This window comes from Amblyraja radiata, chromosome 13, assembly GCF_010909765.2.
Source record: "Amblyraja radiata isolate CabotCenter1 chromosome 13, sAmbRad1.1.pri, whole genome shotgun sequence".
Classification (NCBI taxonomy): domain Eukaryota; kingdom Metazoa; phylum Chordata; class Chondrichthyes; order Rajiformes; family Rajidae; genus Amblyraja; species Amblyraja radiata.
In genome coordinates this window covers 28,471,962-28,487,808 of record NC_045968.1, presented here as the reverse complement: position 1 = coordinate 28,487,808, position 15,847 = coordinate 28,471,962, and the positions used below count along the sequence as shown (strand labels likewise).

General features: G+C 44.3%; 1 protein-coding gene across 2 annotated transcripts in view; it reads left to right on the top strand.

Annotated features, from left to right (window-relative positions):
* ankmy1 (ankyrin repeat and MYND domain containing 1) overlaps positions 1-15,847 on the top strand; it is a 57,879-nt gene that overhangs the window by 6,646 nt on the left and 35,386 nt on the right. For both annotated transcript variants that reach the window (XM_033031526.1, XM_033031527.1), the window contains exons 4-7: positions 2,362-2,578; positions 4,889-5,053; positions 5,779-6,233; positions 9,471-9,642. In XM_033031526.1, coding sequence (XP_032887417.1) covers positions 2,362-2,578; positions 4,889-5,053; positions 5,779-6,233; positions 9,471-9,642 — 1,009 coding nt within the window. The remainder of the gene's footprint in view (positions 1-2,361; positions 2,579-4,888; positions 5,054-5,778; positions 6,234-9,470; positions 9,643-15,847) is intronic.

The window sequence follows — 15,847 nt, the reverse complement described above, 5'->3', positions numbered from 1 at the left end:
AAATAGGCAGAAGTGCTTTGGCAGTCTCTTGCCTTAACGGGTTTGGGCTAAAGCTCAGACAATCCAGCACTCAATTTACGGAATTGCTAATGGTTCAGCATTCACCGGGAGTGTGAGCAGAGGTCTGAAGACCGAGTGGCAGGAACCAAGGGTCCAGAGTACAGATAGGGTTTACCCCCATAGTCGGGCTCAGGCTCAGTGATGCAGGGACATGGATGGGCTTGTAGATCAAGTGGGGTGCGGAGCACTCCTGTGTTTCAACTGGTTTCGACAAGCTGAAACTCACTGTGTTCTGTTTCTGGTCCCCTCAAGGCTCCTCGCTTTAAACTCATTAAGTTTGCTAAAAATATATTACGACTGTGTAACATGTGTAAAAAGAAACAAATAAAAGTTGGTCTACTTATAGAAGAGGCATCTATTCCAAAATGCTACAGAATTATACTACATAATCAGAAAATCAGCTAGTCTGACTGCAAAAGACCCAGGGGGTGCTGGATTACCTCAATTTTACTATAGTCCATCTGCCTGAGCTCCCATCCTCTGTACAGGAGCCAGAATCTAGACACTCACTCCAGTGTAACACTGAGGGCTTGCTGTGCTGCTAGTGCATGTGCAGTATTTCACAGCCAAGTCCTCCTTGATTGATTGATATTTTATTGTCACATGTGCTAGGTACAATGAAATTCTTTGTTTAAAGATGACCGATCAGTGACGCACGAGGTTACTATTTACAAGTATGGGTGTTCCATCTTGTTCAGACTTTTCAGATAAGTGTAACCTCTCAGTCATGATATCCTAAAAACACATTTTCACATTTTCTCTACTCGCTCTCCATTCTTTAAAATGGATGTGATGGGGAAGGAATGTGGTAGTTTAGTGCTTATAAAATTGCATTCCAGAACCTAAAATGCTTTATTCCTTTTGAACTTAGCTATAAAGTGAAAAATAAGCTATAATAGCTATAAAGTGAAAAAGCCAGGAGCCAGTTCTCACGCAGCGCAGATTTTTCTTGGTTAGAGATACAGCATCCGTTAATCTGCTGTAGATCAGCATCGACAGCATGGGAAAGGAACCGTGGGCCCAGGGTGCTTGAGGGAGTGCGGGAACTGAGGCCCAATGAGCCAGTTGCCAAACCATCAAGAATTCCATATAGTTGGAAAGCAAAAGATCACAGTTCGACTGTAATCTTTTTTAGTGATGTAACCTGAATTATATAATTGGCTAGGACTTGGGAAGAACTTCACCGCACCTCAATAAAATGTTGCTGGGTCTATAGTTTAGATACGCCAACAAGTCCAGAAGGGAACCTTAATCTAGGTCAGTGGACCAAGGAGGGGTGAAGAATGATTGAAAACATTGAAAACATCTTTTTAAATGGGGGATGGAGCCAGATTGGAGGAGGGGAGGCTGAAGTTGGAGAGAGAGGGGCTGGAGGTGGAGAGAGAGGGGCTGGAGGTGGAGAGAGAGAGAGAGAGGCTGGAGGAGACGTACAGCGACACAAAGGCCACAAGTGCTAGAAGCTGATAAAAGGAAGGTGCCACTGGGAGAGAGGGAAGCAGATGGGGGAGGGGGATATGGTGCAGATGTGTGTGGATCAGCGATGGATAGAACTGAGAGGGGATGGAAATGGGTGATGGGAGGGTATGGGAAAGGAATGAACAATTGGTGGATAGGATAGGGCGATTGGTGGGTTTGGGGAGAGGGACACACAGGAGTTATTGGTTACCTGAAATTGAAAATTCAGAGTTAATGCCACTGGTTTCGGACAGTTAGGGTACAAGCATTTGCTCCAGTGAAGAGCTAAAATTATCAGATGAAATTTAGTCACCACAATACTTTATTTTTCTTTTCCTCTAAGTTTCTCCCTTGAATCAGAACATGAGTGCAAATATTACCACTCAGTTGGAGTTGTCCAACGCACCACAGTTGTTCAGCTGTCCACAAGGATTAAAGTTTCAATCTCTGGTCACTGGTTTGAACAGAGATCGAAAACATCCCTGGAAAGTTATGGGTATTGTAAAAAGTTATTTTTTTCTTTGGTTTATTTAAGTCTGTTTATTCATTGTAACAAAACACAAAGCACTGGAATTCTCATATAAAAGCAGAAAACATTCAGTGTAGTAGTGCCAGTTTTCCCACTCAGAACGAGCGTTTTGATCTCCTGATCACGCTCCCTCACCAATGTAGCTGTTCCAACGCTCTCTGTTTTTGCTTTGTTATTGAATGCTTTTGAGGGTAAAGGACATTAACTGGGTGGCACTGCTGGAGCAGGGCGTCATTATGTAGATCAACATGTTTGTTCAGAGTTGACCACCCAGGGTGGAATTCAAGAACACAATGACAGGAGCATTTTCTCCATAGGCGCACGCAGACAAAACTCCCGTGGGACGTGGCGGCTGTGATAGAAGGGAACCGCGAGGGCTTTGGCCCCAAAGGACCGCTTGAGTGCAACTCCGAACAACTGCTGATGGCAACTGGAGAGGGTGCCGTTGAGAAAGTGCAGGAGATGCTCAAAACCAACTTAGTAAGTGCAGATGTGGCTGATCGGCACGGGCACACAGCGCTAATTGGAGCCTCGGTGAGTACTGTCACTGTCAATATCTGCATTGAACGTTTCTGCAATAAAACGCCAATAATCTGACATGCTGGGGACTTTGTAGAAACAAAGAACTGCGGGTGCTGGTTTATACCAAAGATAGACACTGAGTGTCGGTAGAATGCAGAATGGTCAGGCAGCATCTCTGAAGAAAAAGAATAGGTGACCTTTCAGGCCAGGACACATGAGTCTGACGAAGGGTCCTGACTCTAAACGCCACTTATCCTTTTTCTCTAAGTTCTCTCGGCATCCTTTATAATGAACTCTAAAGTCTTACCAACTACTGGTCAGGCTGACGGGCCTATAGTTTCCCCTCTTTCGCTTTGCTCCCTTCTTAAACAGTGGAGTAACATTTGCAATTTTCCAATCCTCTGGAACTACCTCTGACTTGTGAATCTTGAAGGATTACCACTAGTGCCTCCACAATCTCTAAAGCCACCTCTTTCAGACCCCTGGGGTGCAGTCCATCAGGTCAAGGTGATTTCTCCACCTTAAGACTTTTTCACTTCCCAAGTACCTTCCTAGTAATTGCCATTCCATGAACCTCTGTCCACTGACTCTCTTGAATATCAGGCACATTGCTGGTGTTTACCACTGTGAAGACAGACACAAAAAACATATTCATTTCATCTGCCATTTCTTTGTTCCCCATTATCACTTCCCCTCGACCCGACCCCTCAAGCCTACCCTGCAAATCAATAAGTTCATGGTTGAACTGCCCCAGGTATCATTGTTAATCCTGGCCAAATTGGAGAGGCTAGGACTAAAATGGGGTAAAAGCTTCAGGGCTGCTGGGAGATTTGGTCAATTTGGAATTGCTCTCTGCAGAGCTGGGACAAGCTGCGGAGTGGTGCCAGTGTGTCTAGAGCACCACTCCAGCATCATTCCAAGATACAATTTGCAAGAAAAGAGTAAGAACATCTGCAGACCCAGTCAATTAGGTGCAAAATGCATAGAATGGATTGGATGGCTGCAAACCAGACATACACCTTGTAAATAATTGTAAATAATGTTGCAGAGTTTAACTTTGCTGAGTGTTGATTGGATGAGGTATTGAGCCTTGTCTGGGTTTCTTGCAGATCAGGGTAAATGTTTCTAAGTTGGCTTCCTTGCGAAGTCCGGTTTGAATACAATGTATTGTGTTGGTGTATTATTGGGTTAGGGAAATGTCTTATGTATGGGGTTAATCGATATCTGTAATTGGATTATTAAGAGACCACCCCCATGTGGTTCGGCCCCTCGAGGTCCCGGGACATATAAAAGTCCACTGCCACAAGGTCCAGGGTCGATCTGGGAGAGCGCTTGGGACTGCATGACTTTCTGGAGTGTCTCAGTTTGAGCGAGGCCTACAGGGCGTGATCAGGCAGATATGAGGATCAAACCTGCGATGGGATAAGTACGATAGTTGAACTGTAATTGCGGTTTTGTTAAAATAAAGATTAGTTGTTTCAATGCTTGATTCAGTGTTTTTACTGTAGACTTGGGGGGAAGCTTAGAAACAAGCAATTTACATCATCTTCTCTTCTGAACCAGTTTCCCCACAGCACTTCTATTCCAATCATTCAAAAATATATATTTATTTTAACTACCAATTGAGAACTAACCTCCACAACACTTTGGGGCAGAGAATTCCAGAAATTCACTCTGAGAAAGATCAGTGCACCACAATTTTTAAATGAGTCGCATAATCTTGTAATTTACTCTCTCCCTTGAGATTCTTCCCTTAGTAGAAAAATCTCAAGGTCTTCCCTGTCTTGTCTCCTCAAGACCATGTATGTTTCATGTACTCTGTCAAAATGTTGAAAGTCATGACTTTGTTTGACTTCTCAAAATGCAACATTTTGTGCTTTCATGAATTAAATTCTGTTTGCCATTCATTAGACTATTTACCCAGGCGATCAAGATCTCACTGCAATTCTTGATAACCAATTTCACTGTCTACTATGCTGTCTATTTTACTGTCATCTGCAAACTGATCGTGCCTTTTACATTCTTATCCAAATCATTGATATCAATGGCAAACAGCAATGGACCCCAGTCTGAGGCACACCACTAGACACAAGCTTCCAATCTGATAAACAACCTTCCACCACCAACTGCTGCTTCATTCCACAAGGCCAATTCTGCATCCAGTTAACATGTGATCTAATTGTGCATAATTAATGCTCAAATTTATAGTGTTCGATGAACCCATGGAGTGGGTTTAGCTGGATAGCCCCACCAAAGACTGTATATTTCCCATGACATTTTGACAGTGTGATTTCCCAGTCTGAATTGTTCAATTTGTTACAGGTTGCTTGTCGCAGTGATATAATCAACATTCTTCTGGACAACGGAGCAAACGTGAACAAGCTGAATGATGAGGGTGTTTCCGCGCTGAACAGCAGCAAGACGCTTTATTATCCAGTCGGCAGTTATAAATACAAGACAGTCAGCCCTAATGCGGAAGTCAAGAAGGTTGGTTTTACTTGACCGGTGGTTTAGCTTGTGTCCATTGTGGCACTCTGCTTGAGCCAAAGCTCAGACTTCAAGATTATCATTCTGGTAGGTATTTGGGCCCTTTGTGAGTCTTTCTGTTTTACTGCTCATCACTCACCCGTTCACCTGGTGGGTGTCAAAATCTTTGGACCATGAATCAGATTAATTGACATTTACAAAGTACATTTCTGTCTTGCCAAGTTTGAAACCAAAAAGGACAGATCACAAACTGTAAACCAGCCAAATTGAACACACTCATACTAAGTCCAAAAAGTTTTACTAAGGTTCATCATCTAATAACTTTGAGTGGCCAAAGTTTTGGCATCTCCTCACAGTGCCAACAACCCAGATTCAATCCTGATTTCTAGTGGTGGTGGTATGGAGGGTCCACATTTTCCCCATGACTACGTTTTATTCTACAGTATGCTCCAGTTCCTTCTAACATCCCAAAGATGTGCATAGTTATAGGCGGAACAATTTACAGTGGTCACGTTAGGTCTAGACAGGTTGGTCACTGTAATTGCCCCTTTTAATAGGAAAATGGTAGAATCTGGGGTGTGGAGCCATAGTAGTTGTTGAGAATGTGGAGAGAATAAAAAATGGGCTGATTGATGGTTGATGGTATGCATGAACTCAGTTCGGCAAAGGGCCTGTATCCATGCTGCGACTCAATTTGATGAACTAACTTTGAGTTCCTCTTACAGGAGGAGAGACGTGTTTCCCGTGCAAGTTCAACCAGAGTGATTTCCCTGAAAGAAAATGTTGAATTGACAGAAGAGGTGAAGAAAGCCAAAAGACTCTCAATCTATGACCGCAGAATCAGGCTGGGCAGCATAATCCTCAAGACGTCTCCATTAGTAAGCAGTCGTGCAGAGGATGAGATGGAAGGGTTTGGAGACTTAGGAGAGTATGAAAGTGATGTCGATGATGAATCTGGGAGCCTGCAGCCACCGTCAGCAGGGTTTACCGCAAGTGGTGATCCTGATTCTGAGGAGAGTGCCGGGAACTTCCAGTTAACAATTGATGAGCGTCAATTGCAACGTGCAGCTGATCTGCTGAGCAGGAACAAAAAATTTAAAGAGTCGACTAAGTATGCATCTCCAGGAACTAATGATGCAAACTTTGAAAATATACGGAGAATAGCAGAGATGAAATCAGAGTAAGTACAATAATAGCAACAAAATGCTGGAGTAACTCAGCGGGACAGGCAGCCTTTCTAGATTGAAAGAATGAGTGACATATCAAGTCGCGACCCTTCTTCAGATTGAGAGCCAGGGGAAAGGGAAATGAGAGGTATAGACAGTGATATAGAGAGATTTTGAACAAAGAAATTAAAGAAATGCAAAAAAGTTACGATGATCAAGGAAATGGTCGATAGTTATCTGTGGGCAAGGTGAACATGAGTTGTAGACAATTAAACTCATGAGAACACCAGTGAAACTAATACCACGACTAGGATGGGGGAGGGATGGAGAGAGAGGAGATGCAAGGGTTACTTGAAGTAAGATTAATTAATTTTCATAGCGTTGGGTTGTGAGCTGCCCAAGTGAAATATGAGGTGCTGTTCCTCCAATTTGTGTTGAGCCTCACTCTGTGGTGGAGGCCCAGGACAGAAAGGTCAGTATGGGAATGATAAGGGAGTTATAAAGTGTTTTCAGCAATCGGGGGATCGTGACTGGCGACTGAGCGAAGGTGTTCAGTGAAACGATCGGCCAGTCTATGTTTGGTCTCACCAATGTATACGAGGAACAACTGGAACAACAGATACTGTAGATGAGTTATAGGAGGTACAAATGAACCTCTCCCTGACCTAAAAGGTTGGGGTAACTGAACAAAGTCGAGGGAGGAGGAATAGGTGTGCAGTTTACAGTTTAGTTTATTATCATGTGTACCAAGATACAGTGAAAAACGTTTGTAGTGTGCTATCCAGAGCATTTCCTGTGGTTGCAGGGAAAGGTACCTGGGGAAGGGGTGGTTTGAGTGGGAAGGGATGAGTTGACCAGGGAGTTGTGGAGGGAACAGTCTCCATCGAAGGCGGAGAGGATTGGAAATGGGGAGATGGGATTAGTGGTGGGATCCCTTTGGAGGTGGCGAAAATGTCAGAGAATTGTGTGTTGTATGCAATGGCTGATGAGGTGAAAGGTAAAGACTAGGGGGATTCTATCCCTGTTGCGACTGGGGCAAGGGGGGACAAGAGTGAGTACTGAAAAGACACATGTGAGGACCTCATCTATGATAGAGGGGAACCCTGTTCTGTAAAGAATTAGGACATCTAGGCACATGCGGCATAGACGGATGAGTTGGGATTAGGGGATAGAGTCTTTGCCGGAGGCAGGGCAGGAAGAAGTCTAGTCTAGATAGTTGTGGGAATCAATAGGATTATAACAGATGTCAGTCGATAGTCTCTCTCCTGTGATGGAAATGGCGAGATCAAGAAAGGGGAGGGAGGTGTCAGAGATGGTCCAAGTGAATATGAGTGCAGGATGGAGATTGGTTGGGAATTCAGAGATGGTCCAAGTGAATAATTGATTTGCTCATATTGCAGCAAAAGTGACCTCGAGGATACGTATATTAACAGAAGGTCTTTGGGATTATTCAGGAAATCAGTAAAATGTATTTTACAATTAGCTATGCCCCCTCATCTTCCGCAGAGGCATCAGTTCAAGGCTGGTATCGATACTTGGTCCCAGTTGCCTCTCTGAAAATCATTTGGATTGTAAATAAATGATTCCTTTTATGCCCCTGTCCCACTTAGGAAACCTGAACGGAAACCTCTGGAGACTTTGCGCCCCACCCAAGGTTTCCGTGCGGTTCCCGGAGGTTCCCGGAGGTTTTTGTCAGTCTCCCTACCTGCTTCCACTACCTGCAACCTCCGGCAACCACCTGCTACTTCCGGGAACCGCACGTAAACCTTGGGTGGGGCGCGAAGTCTCCAGAGGTTTCCGGTCATGTTTCCTAAGTGGGACAGGGGCATTACTTATTCAACTGCTAGCTAAAGAGTGCAGAAGTCAATTGCTGCAATAGTGCAGTTAGTAGTCAAATTTATATTTGCCAGCGTGATATTGGGGCAGCTCGGTGGTGCAGCGGCAGAGTTGCGCCGTTAGTGCACCAGAGACCCCGGTTTGGTGCTGACCATAAGTGCCGTCTGTACGGAATTTGTACGTTCTCTCTGTGACTGCATGTGTTTTCTCTGGGCGCTCCATTTTCCTCCCACATTCCAATGACGTACGGGTTTGTAGATTAATTGGTTTTGGTAAAAGGTTTGTACATTGCCCCTAGTGTTTAGGATAGTGCTAGTGTAGTGGGATCGCAGGTCAGTGTGGGCTGAAGGGTCTGTTTCCACGCTATATCTGTAAACTAAACCAAACTAAAGTAAACATGGCGGGAGGACATGGAGTCTTCCTGTACGAGACTACTCTCTGTAACAGTAAGATTCTGATCATCCTCTATTTTACGATTCACAAATTGTGATGGTTTGGCCCCTGGCCCACCAGTGATGAGTTCCCTATTCTAATTCAGATCGCTGGGACCTTGGTTCCTGTGCTTCCTTTAACATAACTGGAGCCATAGTCTCCGCACTCTTGTTCAACTCGCTAGGGCCCCCTTTCCCACGCTATCTTTAAACTGACCAGAGTCCATTTCCTATGCTCACCTTTAAACTTAATGGTTTCACTGGGAACTTTATTCTAATCAAAAATATATTTGAAATTATGTACGATTCCGATAATCCGACAACATCAGATTTTTTTCGGACATTTTGATGCTGCTCACATTAATACCCGAACACACTTTTATTTCACTTTTTTGACATAATTCACGGTAGTAAAACACATTTTCCAGTGAACCTGGTGTTTTTAAAGGGAACAGAAAATAGACAAGCATGCCGAACCCTGCCTCCCGCTTCAAATCCACCCATATTCGTGACCTCTGGTAGGTCAGACCCCAACTCAAGCATTTCCCAGGGCACTCTGATTCCAGCCATGTATCCTGTTTGCACTTTCGACCCCTCAGTTCACATTTTGTTCCAATTAGAGAGACAGCTGCTCAACTTCTGAGCAATTTGAGGCCGAATTATTAGAGTTTTACAGTCTTGTGTAGCATCTTACAAGAAAATGTAAACTAAAAATGGGTTAGGCATTAATAGTTCTAACATCTGGTAATCCAGAATATCTACTGTATCAGTATAGCATCAGCGAAGGCCCAAGATTGTCAAATAGTCAGATTGTTGCTGCACAATAATCTCAATGTAATCTGATTAATTCTTCTTTGCCCTTTTACTGCAAATTAATTGTGATTGTGTTTGTTTTTTATTATCACACATATATATATATAAAAAATTGTTAATCCTTTAATTATAATGAGATGACGAAACAGTTTTATTTTCTCACATTCCTAGACATCGGAGTAGAAGAAGAATTACTAATCTACTTCTTCGTAGAGGGGCAGACCCCAATATTTCCTCACATCCAATGTCATCAATATTTTTCTCCTTGATGGCAGTGGACATCATGGCAATAAAAACCTTGCTGGAGACTGGAGTGAATCCAAACACCCGACTTCAGACGATGGTAATGTAAACTCTTCCAAAGTAACGTCATCTGACAATAGACAATAGACAATCTGACTAAGTTCTTGTGACTTTCATTGGATGATGTGGACAGGACTTGCTGCTCAACAAAGCACAGGTGACAATATGACAATTAGCATTTATATGGTGCCTATGGTCCTTGAATACTTAACAAAGATGTAATCAAGATAGATTACTGGAACCAGGTAAAGTGCTTCCAAAAATCTGGTGGGAGGGAGGGAGGCAATAGACAATGGACAATAGGTGCAGGGTTAGACCATTCGGCCCTTTGAGCCTGCACCGCCATTCAATGTGATCATGGCTGATCATCCCCAATCAGCCCCGTTCCTGCCTTCTCCCCATATTCCCTGACTCCACTATCTTTAAGACCCCTATCTAGCTCTCTCTTGAAAGTATCCAGAAAACCGGCCTCCACCGCCCTCCGAGGCAAAGAATTCCACAGACTCACAAATCTCTGTGTGAAAAAGTGTTCCCTCATCTCCATTCTAAATGGCTTACCCCTTATTCTTAAACGGTGGCCCCTGGTTCTGGACTCCCCCATCATCAGGAACATGTTTCCTGCCTCGAGCTTGTTCAAACCCTTTATAATCTTATATGTTTCAATAAGATCCCCTCTCATTCTTCTAAATTCCAGAGTATACAAGCCCAGTCACTCCATTCTCTCAGTATATGACAGTCCCGCCGTACCGGGAATTAACCTTGTAAACCTACGCTGTACTCCCTCAATAGCAAGAATATCCTTCCTCAAATTAGAGGACCAAAACTGCACACAATGGTCTCATTAGGGCCCTGTACAACCGCAGAAGGACCTCTTTGCTCCGATATTCAACTCCTCTTGTTATGAAGGCCAACATACCATTCACTTTCTTCTGTGCCTGCTGTACCTACATGCTTACTTTCATTGACTGATGAACAAGGACCCCAGATCCCATTGTACTTCCCCTTTTCCCTACTTGACACCATTTAGATAATAATCTGCCTTCCTGTTTTGTTACCAAAGTGGATTACCTCACATTTATCCACATTAAACTGCATCTGCCATGCATCTGCCCACTCACCAAATTTGTCCCAGACACCCTGCATTATCATAGCATCCTCCTCACAATTCACACTGCCACCCAGCTTTGTATCATCTGCAAATTTACTAATGTTACTTTGAATCCCTTCATCTAAATCATTGATGTATATTGTGGCTCGGTGCTGTAGTCCCAGCACCGAGCCTTGCGGCACCCCACTGGTCACTGCCTGCTATTCTGAAAGGGGCAGGGTACTAATTTAATGGAAGGTACACAAAAATGCTGGAGAAACTCAGCGGGTGCAGCAGCATCTATGGAGCGAAGGAAATAGGTGACGTTTCGGGCCGAAACCCTTCTTCAGACTGTTAATTTAATGGGTTGGAGAAGGCGCGGTGGGGGTGAGAACCTACACTGTTGCATAAGTTTCCAGGATTATTGTCCTCGTTTTAGAGACTGGGTAAAGTGGGTCTTGCGCTGGTCCATTTAAAGCCAATGTTGGCGAAGTACCATAAACAATGAATGTCATCAGTGGATCAGTGATGGTACCTGGTTCAACCAGTCGGGAGGATTTAGGCAGAGAATGATACTTGTACCTATACCTGATCATCCCTCTTCCATTAATATAAGAAACCTCTAAGAACTATTTCCGTTCCTCTGGATGCTGATTCAAATAGTCGAGTATACTTCATCTCCTTCTCAGCCATTTCCTCTCTCAGCTCTTGATTAATGTTCTGACATGAAGCTGCAGGTGATACAGTCAACTAGTAAGCCCCAGGCACAGTTACCGTCTGCCTGTGCCCTACCGTCTGGTATAGCACTGCTACATGTTCACACACACACACGCAGTGGTAACAAAATGGCACAGCTGGTAGACAAGGTGTGATCCTATCCTCCAGTACTGTTTGTATGAAGTTTGCACAATCTTTCTGTGACCACGTGGGTTCCTCCGGGCGCTCCGGTTTCCTTCCATGTCCAAAGGCGAGCAGGTTAATCGGTCACTGTAAATTGTGCCTTTTGTGTATGGTGAAGGGCAGAATCTTGGTGGTGGTGATGGTTGGATGGGCTGCGGGGTTGCGGGAGTTAAAGGGGGAGTTGGAATAGGATTAGTGTAAAAACAGGTACTTGATGCTGGTGCAGACACAGTGCCCCCAAAAGCTTATTTCTGTGTCGTATCTCTATGAGGAGTATCCCTGTGACGGACATCTCAATTTGAGAGTTTATTAACTCAATTAGTTACACATGCAGATTGTATTTTGTCTTGTTGACTTCTTGGGCTATATGTAAATATCTTTGTTCAGTAGGATTCAGTGGTCCTCCTGCATAACGTCAGGGACCAGCCCAATAATATCTTGCACACAGTCCTTTCCCAAGGGAAACATCAAGCTCATTCCTCCCACCTCTGCAATTTAGGAGCTGTGAAAATCGAAGCAAACAACCCCACCATATCACACCGGCTTATCCTTATCTTCCTTGAGTGTGGTTTGTTGTAAGTGCTCAGATTAGAAACATAGAAACATAGAAAATATGTGCAGGAGGAGGCCATTCGACCCTTCGAGCCAGCACCGCCATTCATTGTGATCATGACTGATCGTCCCCTATCAATAACCCGTGCCTGCCTTCTCCCCATATCCCTTGACTCCACTAGCCCCTAGAGCTCTATCTAACTCTCTCTTAAATCTATCCAGTGACTTGGCCTCCACTGCCCTCTGTGGCAGGGAATTCCATATATTCACAATTCTTTGGGTGGAAAAGTTTTTTCTCACCTCAGTCTTAAATGACCTCCCCTTTATTCTAAGACTGTTGCCCCTGGTTCTGGATTCGCCCAACATTGGGACATTTTTTCCTGCATCTAGTTTGACCAGTCCTTTTATAATTTTATATGTTTCTATAAGATACCCCCTCATCCTTCTAAACTCCAGTGAATACAAGCCTAGTCTTTTCAATCTTTCCTCATATGACAGTCCCGCCATCCCAGGGATCAATCTCGTGAACCTACGCTGCACTGCCTCAATCACAAGGATGGCCTTCCTCAAATTAGAGACCAAAACTGTATACAATACTCCAGATGTGGTCTCACCAGAGCCCTATACAACTGCAGAAGAACCTCTTTACACCTATACTGAAATCCTCTTGTTATGAAGGCCAACATTCCATTAGCTTTCTTCACTGCCTGCTGTACCTGTAAGCCAACTTTCAGTGACCGGTGTACAAGGACGCCCAGGTCTCACTGCACCTCTCCCTTACCTAACCTAACCCCATTGAGATAATAATCTGCCCCCTTGTTTTTGCCGCCAAAGTGGATAACCTTACATTTATCTATATTATACTGCATCTGCCATGCATCTGCCCACTCACTCAACCTGTCCAGGTCACCCTGCAACCTCCTAACATCCTCTTTACAGTTCACACTGCCACCCAGCTTTGTGTCATCCGCAAACTTGCTAGTGTTGCTCCTAATTCCCTCTTCCAAATCATTAATATATATGGTAAACAGTTGCGGCCCCAACACCGAACCTTGCGCCACTCCACTCACCACTGCCTGCCATTCTGAAAAGGACCCGTTCACTCCTACGCTTTGCTTCCTGTTTGCCAACCAATTTTCTATCCATGTCAACACCCTACCCCCAATACCATGTGCTCTAATTTTAGTCACCAGTCTCCCGTGCGGGACCTTATCAAAGGCTTTCAAAAGTCTAGATACACTACATCCACTGGCACCCCTTCATCCATTTTACTTGTCACATTCTCAAAAAATTCCAGAAGATTAGTCAAGCATGATTTCCTTTTCATAAATCCATGTTGACTTGGACTAATCCTTTTACTGCTATCCAAATGCCCCATTATTACCTCTTTAATAATTGACTCCAGCCTCTTTCCCACCACCGAAGTTAGGCTAACTGGTCTGTAATTCCCCGTTTTCTCTCTCGTTCCTTTCTTGAAAAGTGGGATAACATTAGCTATCCTCCAATCCACAGGAACTGATCCTGAATCTATTGAACATTGGAAAATGATCACCAATGCGTCCACTATTTCTAGAGCCCCCTCCCTAAGGACCCTGGGATGCAGATCATCAGGCCCAGGGGATTTATCACCCTTCAGTCCCATTAGCCTACCCAATACTATTTCTCGCCTAATGAAAATTTATTTCAGTTCCTCTACCCTCTTAGATCCTCTGTCCTCCAGTTCATCTGGGAGATTGTTTGTGTCTTCCTTAGTGAAGACAGATCTGAAGTACTTATTCAACTCTTCTGCCATTTCCTTGTTGCCCATAATAATTTTTCCCGTGTCTGCCTTCAAGGGACCCACATTTGACTTTGCTACTCTTTGCCCCTTAACATATCTAAATAAGCTTTTACTGTCTTTCTTTATATTCCTGGCCAGCTTCCCTTCGTACTTCATCTTTTCAGCCCGTATTGCCCGTTTTGTTTCCTTCTGTTGTCCTATGAAAGTTTCCCAATCCTCTGGCTTCAGGCTACTCTTTGCTGTGTTATACATCTTTTCTTTTAGTTTTATTCTATCCCTAACTTCTCTTGTCAGCCACGGTTGCCTCCTACTCTCCTTAGAATCATTCTTCCTTTTTGGAATGAAATGATCCTGCGTCTTCCAGATTATGCCCAGAAATTCCTGCCATTGCTGTTCCACCGTCATTCCTGCTAGGATCCCTTTCCAGTCTACCTTGGCCAGCTCCCCTCTCATGCCTTCATAGTCCCCTTTGTTCAACTGCAACACTGACACTTCCGATTTAACCTTCTTCTTCTCAAATTGCAGATTAAAACTAATCATATTATGATCACTATCTCCAAGCGGTTCCTTTACCTCGAGTTCCCTTATCATATCTGGTTCATTGGACAACACTAAATCCAGAATTGCCTTTTCTCTGGTCGGCTCCATTACAAGCTGCTCTAAGAATCCATCTCGGAGGCATTGTACAAACTCTCTTTCTTGGGCTCCTGAACCAACCAGTTTTTCCCAGTCTACCTGCATATTGAAATCCCCCATCACCATAGTGGCATTACATTTGTTACATGCCAGTTTTAACTCCTGCTGCAACTTACACCTACATCCGGGCTACTATTTGGGGGGTCTGTAGATAACACCAATTAGTATCTTGCCTTTACAATTCCTCAACTCAATCCACAGTGCCTCTACCTCGTCAGTCCCTATGTCTTCCCTCGCAAGGGACTGAATTCCATCCCTCACCAGCAGAGCTACCCCCCTCCTCTGCCCACCTGCCTGTCCTTTCTATAGGATGTATAACCCTAAATATTAAGTTCCCAGGCCCGATCCTCCTGCAGCCATGTCTCAGTAATCCCCACAATGTCATATCTACCAACCTCTAACTGAGCCTCAAGCTCATCTACTTTACTTCTTATACTTCGCGCATTCCTTACGCATCTCACCTTTCACATCGATCCCTATTACACTTGGCCATACTCTCCTATCCCTTTATGAACTTCCTTTCCCGTTAATTCTGGGGTCATTAACTATCCCTTTACTCTCTTTCCCTTTAACTCCTTCCTCGACTATCCCATTTGACACCCCACCCCTCTTATTCACTTTAAAACCACCCGTGTAGCAGTGGCAAACTTGCCTGCCAGAATGCTGGTCCCCCACCTGTTAAGATGCTATCCGGCCCTTTTGTACAGTTCCCCCCTACTCCAAAACAGATCCCAGTGATCTAAGAATCTAAATCCCTGCCCCCTGCACCAGTTCCTCAGCCACGCTTTCAGGTCCCATATCTCCCTGTTCCTGCTCTCGCCAGCACGAGGAACTGGAAGCAAACCGGAGATAACCACCCTGGAGGTCCTGCTTTTCAGCATTTTTCCGAGCTCTCTAAAGTCACGCTGCAGAATATTCATCCCCTTATTTCCGACATCGTTTGTGCCGACATGCACTACCACTTCCGGCTGTTCACCTTCACCCTTAGGATTTTCTGCACTCTGTTCATTTCTTGGCATTTCCTTGCTAATGGAGGATTCCTAGTCAAGGAAAGCTGCTGTTTTATTGAACACAAGCATCAGAGCTCAGAGCTGTAGAGCAGGGTTAAATCCCATTACTAAATTCACTATTCTCCAACAGGATGAGCAGGAACATGGACAACACCTGCCAACATCTGTCCACAGCACTGAAGGATACACTGAGGGTTTCAGCACTTGGTTAGTCTCAGAA